The sequence below is a fragment of the Sinocyclocheilus anshuiensis genome, unplaced genomic scaffold (assembly GCF_001515605.1).
Source record: "Sinocyclocheilus anshuiensis isolate Anshui unplaced genomic scaffold, SAMN03320099.WGS_v1.1 scaffold228, whole genome shotgun sequence".
NCBI classification, from domain to species: Eukaryota; Metazoa; Chordata; class Actinopteri; order Cypriniformes; family Cyprinidae; genus Sinocyclocheilus; species Sinocyclocheilus anshuiensis.
The window spans coordinates 165,136-174,939 of NW_015557059.1; the positions used below are offsets into that span (position 1 = coordinate 165,136).

The 9,804-nt window shown below is 37.2% G+C and overlaps 1 protein-coding gene and 1 pseudogene across 2 annotated transcripts in view; one reads left to right on the forward strand and one right to left on the reverse strand.

Annotated features, from left to right (window-relative positions):
• Window positions 1-3,079, reverse strand: part of LOC107676462 (vesicle transport protein GOT1B) — a 5,987-nt gene extending 2,908 nt beyond the window's left edge. For both annotated transcript variants that reach the window (XM_016471011.1, XM_016471012.1), the window contains exons 1-3: window positions 2,807-3,079; window positions 2,113-2,204; window positions 1,818-1,996 (exon numbers count right to left, since the gene is read on the reverse strand). In XM_016471011.1, the coding sequence (XP_016326497.1) occupies window positions 1,818-1,996; window positions 2,113-2,204; window positions 2,807-2,831 (296 nt within the window). In that variant the 5' untranslated portion in view covers window positions 2,832-3,079. The remainder of the gene's footprint in view (window positions 1-1,817; window positions 1,997-2,112; window positions 2,205-2,806) is intronic.
• A 117-nt stretch (window positions 3,080-3,196) lies between these two features.
• Window positions 3,197-8,784, forward strand: LOC107676455 (UDP-xylose and UDP-N-acetylglucosamine transporter-like; annotated as a pseudogene).
• Window positions 8,785-9,804: the final 1,020 nt, after the last annotated feature.

Below are 9,804 nucleotides of genomic sequence, written 5' to 3' on the forward strand. Positions count from 1 at the left end.
CAGATCTTCTAATCGTGATAACTGATCTCTGGCTAATTTGGTTCTTCAAACGAATTTGCGGATTTTATTAAATATCTGGATTAAGTTGTCTAAGATTACTGCGCGTTCTTGTGTTCCCCGTAAAGGGCAGGTGTATCGATACTCGAAACCACGATCAGCAACGCAGCGACTGGCTGGCGGCAAGACAGCAACGTAATGACATCATATAATTAAAAAAGACACCTGACGAAAAACTTGACAAATTTCTGGACTTTTATAAGGAAACAGCCAAGCGAACAAAACTACATAAATGGTATAATATATAAATGAAATGTGCACCGTTTTTATTTTATTTTTTATTTTTTTACATGATTCCCAATTATTTATATTCATGATTTCTAGTATTTGTACAGGCTTTACATTTTTATTTCAATGTTGTAATTAGTAATTCATTTAATTTGATCTTTGAAGCAGATTTGTTATGTGACAGCATTAATTAAAGTTTCTTAAGGGCCAAGATCAAGTTATCTGCATCTCCTGCGCTCCTTCAAGCCACTCCCATAATATCTATCATCACTCAAATTAATGCATGGCTCAGTTTAACTGTACAGCATGTGCATAAGACTCCAATACAATTATAAAGTTATTATTTTATCATGAATAAATCTTTCAGCGAGTAAAACTGGCTGTCTATAGTATTATAGACTACACAACATTATTATATTATTTTTAAATGATTATTTTAAATTACTGTCCCTGGATCAGTAGGGTACTCTTCTAATAAAGTAGCAGTGGCTGGGGACAGATTTTAAGTATCAGTTCTGCTTTAAAAGATGCAATCTAATCGTGTTTACATGAAATAAGCTGCTCCTGAGCAGGTTTAAGCTTACGGACCTGTTGCTATGACAGCAACTCTGGGATGAGCTTCGAAGAACCAACCAATCGAAGATCATGCCAAATCGTCAAATATCAAATCCAGCTAACTGAGTTAGCGACATACGAAGAACGGGCCCCTGGTTTTCTACATCAGCGCCATTTGATCTGTTTATAACAGAGATTTCTGTGCAGAATCTGAATGCTTCTCACTAGGTCTCGCAGCAATCTTTACTCATTCTGCGGCGAATTCAAACGCTTCTCACTGGATCTCGCAGCACTGTGCAGTAACAGTGTCATGAAATCAACTTTGGTTCCCGCGTAAAGCTGTTCTGAGCTCGGACAAGTTTGTTTGCGTCGTGGTCCGAGCTGATAAACAGACTGCGCTACGCAGCTCAAACGAGTAGCGGGATTTTGTTACGCTTGTGTTTCGTTTGCCATTTGATGTTTCTCATTTGCAACAGAAATGGCAACGTGAGTTGAACAACAAGGTGGTCGTGCCAGTGCGACCACTCACAAAATTTACTTGCACCGGAAGAAAAAATGGTCACAGTCTGGAGCCCTGCTAGGCAAATAGGCCAGTAACTAGTTAATTTGACACTATGCAAACTATGTTGATTCGCGTTTTATTACAGGTTCATTGTTTTCTGTTTTTGCTTGCAAACTCTTCGGTTCCAGGTTCATTTGTTGTGGTTTCAATCTACTTGTGGATATGAGGCAAACAAACACAGGCGATTCATGCATGCAGTTTAAAATAATACTATGTATTATAAGCCCTCCGTTGTTTTTTTAGGGTAAGGCAAAAACAGAACTTCAGAAGATAGTGTGCTTGCTCATTATTAAATTTTATTAATTTCGGGGGTAAAAAAAATTACATAGAGTAGCTTTAAGCAAAATAAACCCTTTTATGATAGTGCAAAACCACCCTAAACATCTTGCCAGGGTGACAAAACAAAACAACTCACCGGAAAAGGAGGAAAAATCCATAGACTTCCAGGACGACACCTATAATCGGCCATCCAATGAGCACCACGAAAACACCTCCCAGAAAGAAACCGGTGGCTTTCATTTTATGCCGCTGGAAGAAGAACCTGAACGTCCGTTCCAGTCCGATAACAAATGAGAGACCTGCGACGAACAAGATCTGCAAACACAAAAAGACATTCAGGTTCAGTTCAAGCAGCATTTTAATTCCCTAACACGCCTGAGCGTTCATGTTTTACTCCATTCAAACAACTCTGTGTTAAAGCACACACTTACATTTCCTATGGCCAAGAGCGCTTTATCAAAGAACAGAATCATTCCAAAGAAGAGGAAAAACACGCCGAAGCCCGTCAGCCCCATCCCGATCTCTGTTAAAAACACAACAACAGCCTTTTATTAGTGCTGCGTTATAAATACAGAGAGAGGCATGCAAATAAGTCATATATAAGATTAAGTACTTCAGTGGAAGTAAAAATATAGTACTCATGTACAACTTTGCAATTGTTTTAGGCTTTTCTTCTTTCTAATGATTTAAAATATTAAATAACAAAGATAAAGATTAAATAATAATATTAATAATAGGTACCATATGATTACCATATACCAGGGTATTTGCATAGTACTCCAAAGCACTTCAGAGAATACCATGGAGAGAGATAGATAGATAGATAGATAGATAGATAGATAGATAGATAGATTCAACATTAGATAGATAGATAGATAGATAGATAGATAGATAATTCAAATACTGCTCCAGGGTACATTACTATAATGGTGATGGTATTATCATGGTATCACAATTCTTCTAATATTAGATTACAGAGTTTTACTATAGTAGTGATTTGATTGTACGCAGTGTATCCTCATTCATTCCCATTCATCACTTTTCAGCTTTAAAGCAGTATTTTAAACATTTCTATCTAAACTAACAACATTAATGCAGAGCAGAGATACTGTAGAATTGACTTACTCTGTGAGTCCGTTAACGAAATCATGTTTGTGTTGTTTATCAGACGGTTTACTGACTGATGAGTAAAACTGTTCTGTGTGTGATCGCCACGACACCGGAAACACGTAGAGATAACACTTTAAACGTCCGAAATGACGCTGCGAAAATTTCAGATACTGTTTATTATTGTTATTATTTTCACTTTATTTTTATTTAAAGGCTATTTTATTATTACTGCTTCCTCTCGCAATCATGCTACTCTCCAACGCAAATACTTGCTAAGTTTGTTAGTTTGAATGAACGTAGTTGTTTTTGGTCGTGTTCCTGGGAAATGTAGTTTTTAGGAACAGCCGCATGCATGCTGGATTAGAGCCAAAAAACTACAAATCCCAGCAGGCGCCGCGGGAAGCTGGAAGTTATGCCTGTAGCCGGGAGACGTGTTCATTGAAGTATCACTAGTTCACTAGTGCATGTCATGAACATTCAGACATTTAGACATTTAGTATTCACCATGCCAACATCCGGATTAGTGTAAAGCTGAAACAACGGTTGTGATTGTTTCATTTTAGGCTTTAACAATGAATACGTTGTTTGCGATCGCTTTGGTGTTTGTTGGTTGCTGCAGTAATGTTGTGTTTTTGGAACTTTTAGTTAGGTGAGTTGCATGTCTCTCATATATGATCCTTTTTTCATATTTGAGTTTGTATTTAATGCATTTGAGCTTAATGTATGCTGTCATTTCTTGCTTCTTTAAATGGTATATTTTACAGGGATTTTCCAGGATGTGGGAATATTGTCACATTTGCCAGTTTGCCTTCATTGCACTGGAAGGGTTCATCTTTGAGACAAACTTTGGACGCAAAAAGCCACACATACCCCTCAGGTTAATAATTTATAACATTTATACGCAAATACATGCATTTTAATTCTAACAATTTATTTTGGCTTCTGAACAGATTAGTAAAAAGTATAAACTTAATTGATAATTATAAGTGAATGATTTGCCAGATTCCCATCATGTTGTATGGGCGTTCGTTTTCCAAAAAATAAATGCATAACTATGCATTTTTACTCAAACATCCTTTTTTTACTTGTTGAACGAGGTAAAAGGCAGTGATTACCATTATTGATTATTATATTATTATAGGTGAGAGGTGAATGCTTTGCTTTGTCACAGTGACAGGTGGTTTGTAAGTCAACACACAGTTCAGACAGCTAATATCTTTGAAGTTTTTAGTGTGCATGCTGTGCACAGTTTACATATTTGCACCGAATATCAGATATGATAAGTGGTGTTGTGATAATAATATAGCATACTGCATAATGTTTCACATACTTCAGATGTAGTATACAGTATGTACTGCACAAGCAATACACTAGTATTCCATTCCAAACATAGTCGTGCAGTTATGAACCTCAACAAGATGACTTATGTTACAGTCTTTGTGTTAAATCTAGAATCACAGGATAAGATGCATTTCTGACATTAATGGTTCAGCTTCAGGACAGACTTTTACTGGACATCAAGTGGGCATCTACAAAATTGTTTATTGTACAATGAATAAATAAAAATGTAATTGTCATTAAAACACTGCAGTTTATACTTTAATTAACATATATATAATTTGCAGAACCTCTCTGAATTAATATATTTATGTGTTGTAGACCCTGCTAATTTAAATCTTTATTCTGACTTTTTTTTTTTTTTACTTTATTCCAATTTTAAGTTAAGTAATTAAATAATAATAATTAAGTCAATAATTTAACTACACATTTGCATGTTTGCCATCGTCTGATGTCATTTTAAAGTGTTTTATTTTGAAATATTTGTAATTTTTAAATTATTTGATTTAATTAATAATTTGCTTGATTAACTTACAAACACCCTGGGTATGGTACATCAGTATGGTGCAAGATTATCCTATTCAAATCAATGTGATAAACCAATTCTGTCAGAAATAATCAAAAAGTAGTCCGATTATATTAACTAAAATGCATAATGTAATAGATTACGTTATTACAATTTTCGTCATGTAATTTGAAATCAGTAATTGACTACAATTTGTAAGTAATCTACCTAGCACTGCTCATTTTGAGCAGTGGGGTTATCCGAGCCTGCTTGAATGCAGTGGGGAAGGTGCCTGTGAGGAGAGATGTATTGATGATGTGTGTGAGTGCTGGTAAAAGTGTAGGAGAGATTAGTAGATTAGTATTATAGAGATATAGAGATTAGTATTAGTAGTTGTTTCGTATTAACAGGCATAATGTATTTGCATTTCAATGCTTTTATCTGCACCTAATATGTCAGGTTTGATATTTATGTAGAATGTTGAGAAAGGGGCCACAGAGGAAGATGTTTTTTATGCCTTCATGCATTGGATTCTGGGTAATATTCTCATTACACATTCACACTCAGGCAATGTTTGCTGCATATTGTATAGTATATACTACCATTTAAAACATTAATATGTGAAACTGCATTAGTAACAATAAGCATTTAAAATGGTTGCATGCTACATTATTAGTAGTATGTAGTACACACTACTGTTCAAAAGTTTGAGTAACTTCTATTCCAACAAGGATGCATTCAGTTGATCAAAAGTGATAGTAAAGACATTTATAATGTTACAAGAGATTTCTATTTCAAATAAATGCTGTACTTTTGAACTTTCTATTCATCAAATAATTGTTAAAAACAAATGATAAAACGGATAGTTCCGGTCCTTGATTCTGATTGGTTGAGCCGCGTTCGAAGCTGTTGTAAATTACTCTACAAACATACACCTTTGTTTACGTCTGTGTGTTGCTCGCCAACCACTTTGTTGCAACCACAACGGTTTCTGAGGAACTACAATGTTTGGCGGAAGAATAAGGAAAAGACATCTGAATATAAATTCACTGTAAACCACTGCTTCTTGGGGCTTATTGCTTTAACGTATCACAGTTTATACTCCGATATGAAGCAGCACAACTGTTTTCAACATTGATGATAATCCAAGGGCGTAGAATTAAGTAGGGACACTCGGGATATGTCCTACCAAAATCCAGCGACTACTAAATTGTCCCTCAATCAAACAATTAAATGTCAGTTGTCTGCTGTTATGTCCCCACCAATGCCAAAATCAAACCCACGCCCTTGTAATAATCAAAAATATTTCTTGAGCAGCAAATCAGCATATTAGAATGATTTCTGAAGGATCATGTGACACTGAAGACTGGAGTAATGATGCTGAAAATTCAGCTTTGATCACAGGAATAAATTATATTTTACAATGTAGTAAAACAGAAAGGAGTTATTTGAAATAGTAATAATATTTCCTATTATTAGTGTTTTTATGGTATTTTGGATCACATAAATACAAATTTTATGAGCATTAGAAAAATATCAAACTTTTGAACGATTGTGTACATATTGCATACTGCTAAAATAGTATTAGTAGTGTGTTAGTATGCAATTCTGAAGACATTTACGGAGTATATGTGGTTATTTATATCATTCTGAACTTTATTTTTCAGTCACATAAGCATGATATTCGATTGCATTAATGCTGTTGTGTTTCAGGGATTGCCATGTTGACGTTCGCCTTGCTGATGTCTGCAAGAATGGGCATTTTCCAGGAAACTCTGTACAAGAAGTATGGCAAACACTCCCAGGAGGCTTTGTTTTACAATGTGAGTCCCTAACCGTACATATGATGCTGTATTCTAGTGTGCAGCATTTTGTCATATATGAGTATGTGGGATTGAGTGGGATTTTTCTGCCTTTTTTCAGCACTGTCTGCCTTTACCAGGATTCCTCTTGCTGTCAACAGACATCTACAGACACGCCGTGCTCTTCAGCCAGAGCTGTGAGTATGATTCTGATGGGACTAATGTAGTAAATTAGTCATCTCCGCTCAAACGTTTGGGGTCTTTAAGGTTTTTAAAATGTTTTTTAAAGAATGCTTACCATGGCTGCATTTATTTGATCAAAAATATGGTAAAAACAGGAAAATATTATTGCAATTTAAAATAGTTTTCTGTGGAAGCTCATTTCTGCCACAGGATTTTAAAAAAAGTATTAAAAAATGTTTGTAACAACGTTCGTAGGTCGGGAAGAAGGAGACGGGAACCGGCGAACATTTAAACAATTTAATAAAATAAACAAACACAAAACGAAAGTAAAGCAGCAGCCCCTCGCGGACGTGTAGGTGTCGCTCATTATCAATTACTCCACCGACCTCGCTCCGTTCCCACATCCCCACTCGTCACATACCCCCATCACCCCTTGCAGGTCGGGGGGTACTCCCGAGACTGCGCTCTTCCCCTCCCCCCTTCGGGGGAGCCGATCACGGCGGCCGCGGCGTACCTGGGGGTAAGGACAGACAGACGAGGCGAGCGAAAAGGAGACCTTCCTCCCGGGTTTCGGCACCAATGTAACAACATTCGTAGGTCGGGAAGAAGGAGACGGGAACCGGCGAACATTTAAACAACTTAATAAAATAAACAAACACAAAACGAAAGTAAAGCGGCAGCCACTCGCGGACGACTGCCGCACACAAAACACAAAATAAAGTCCAGGCAGAGCTAGACAAGATGAGCGCTTGAGGTTAAAAAGTATATAAATTGTAATTTTTTTTTAGAAAATAACGTTAAAATAAAAGATCGTTTCGCTAGATAAGACCCTTCTTCCTTGGCTGGGATCGTTTAGAGCCCTTTGAAGCTGCATTTAAACTGCAATGGTACGGTTCACTTGGAACCCCAACCGAGGTGGTACTAAAAAAAGTACCAGGTACTGTACCCAGTGGAAAACCCCTCAAAAGTGAACCGTACCGTGCCGTACCATGCAGTGGAAAAGCTCCATAATATGCTGCTTTGGTGTTTAAAGGAGTAGTTCACTTCCAGAACAAAAATGTACAGATCATGTACTCACCCCCTTGTCATCCAAGATGTTCATGTCTTTCTTTTTTCAGTCGTAAAGAAATTATGTTTTTTGAGCAAAACATTTAAGGATTTCTCTCCATATAATGGACTTATATGGTGCCCCCGAGTTTGAACTTCCAAAATGCAGTTTAAATGCAGCTTCAAAGGGCTCTAAACGATCCCAGCCGAGGAAGAAGGGTCTTATCTAGCGAAACGATCGGTTATTTTGTAAAAAAAAAAAATGTAAATGTATATACTTTTTAACCTCAAACGCTCGTCTTGTCTAGCTCTGCGTAAACTGTGCATTCCGGTTCATGACAGTTAGGGTAGGTCTAAAAACTCCCATCTCATTTTCGAAACATTTCTGATTAATATCAATATAGAAAACACTTGTGCTGCTTCATATTCTTGTGGAAACAATGATACAGATAATTTTTTGATGAATAGAAAGTTTATTTGAAGTAGAAATCGCTTATCACTTCCTCATTGAATGTACGTACTGATTTCTTTCAAAACCCCAAATGTTTGAATGGTGTGTATATAAGCCTTAAAAAGTTTTAGTTTGTTTGGCCTTTATTTTGAAATGACAAACCGTGACTTTCTCTCAAAGCTCCAGTGGAAATCCCTGTGATTGGTCAGTCTGTGCCAGTCATGTGGTTATACCTACTGATGAATGTCATCACCCAGTATCCTTTCATTTTTGTCATATCCAGATTTTCCTTATGGCCTTTTATTGGACAGAGCTGTAGAAAGGCATGCTAATAAATCTGTCTACAGTCAGTATAGTTCATCCTTAGCCAGATATCTCAAGATACGTGTGTATCCGCGGCGTGTTCATTCTGACCACGGAGTGCGCATCGCTCACGGTTACACTGGTGGTGACGCTTCGCAAATTCCTGAGTCTCATTAGTTCCATCCTGTACTTCCATAATCCCTTCACAGCCTGGCACTGGGTCGGCACGGCCGTGGTGTTCCTGGGAACGCTGCTCTACACGGAAGTGTGGTCCAGCATTCGTGCGGCAATGAAAGGAGAGAAAGCTGACAAGAAGGCAGAGTAAATTATGGAAGCCCATTTATGCCACAGAATACAAAAATTAAATGGGTAATTGTTACTCTTTATCTCACAATTCTGAGTTTATCGCTCTCAATTATGATTCTTTTGTCAGAATTGTGAGATATAAAGTCAGAATTGTGAGATATAAAGTCAGAATTGTGAGATATAAAGTCAGAATTTCTAGCGAAACGATCGGTTATTTTGTAAAAAAAAAAAATGTAAATGTATATACTTTTTAACCTCAAACGCTCGTCTTGTCTAGCTCTGCGTGAACTGTGCATTCCGGTTCATGACAGTTAGGGTAGGTCTAAAAACTCCCATCTCATTTTCTCCTCCAACTTCAAAATCGTCCTTACATCGCTGTTTTGACGTTTTTTTGTAAAGGGCGTTTGACCTTCTTTGCATGTTTACTTTGTAAACACTGGGTCGGTACTTCTGCAGTGATGTAGGACAATTTTGAAGTTGGAGGAGAAAATGAGATGGGAGTTTTTAGACCTACCCTAACTGTCATGAACCGCAGAGCTAGACAAGATGAGCGCTTGAGGTTAAAAAGTATATAAATTGTAATTTTTTTTTAGAAAATAACGTTAAAATAAAAGATCGTTTCGCTAGATAAGACCCTTCTTCCTTGGCTGGGATCGTTTAGAGCCCTTTGAAGCTGCATTTAAACTGCATTTTGGAAGTTCAAACTCGGGGGCACCATATAAGTCAATTATATGGAGAGAAATCCTGAAATGTTTTCCTCAAAAAACATAATTTCTTTACGACTGAAAAAAGAAAGACATGAACATCTTGGATGACAAGGGGGTGAGTACATGATCTGTACATTTTTGTTCTGGAAGTGAACTACTCCTTTAAACACCAAAGCAGCATATTATGGAGCTTTTCCACTGCATGGTACGGCACGGTACGGTTCACTTTTTGGGGATTTTCCACTGGGTACAGTAGCTGGTACCTGGTACTTTTTTTAGTACCACCTCGGTTGAGGTTCCAAGTGAACCATACCGTTACCAAAACGTGACGTGTAAACTCTGCTGATCACGGATTGGCCGGAGAGAATCGT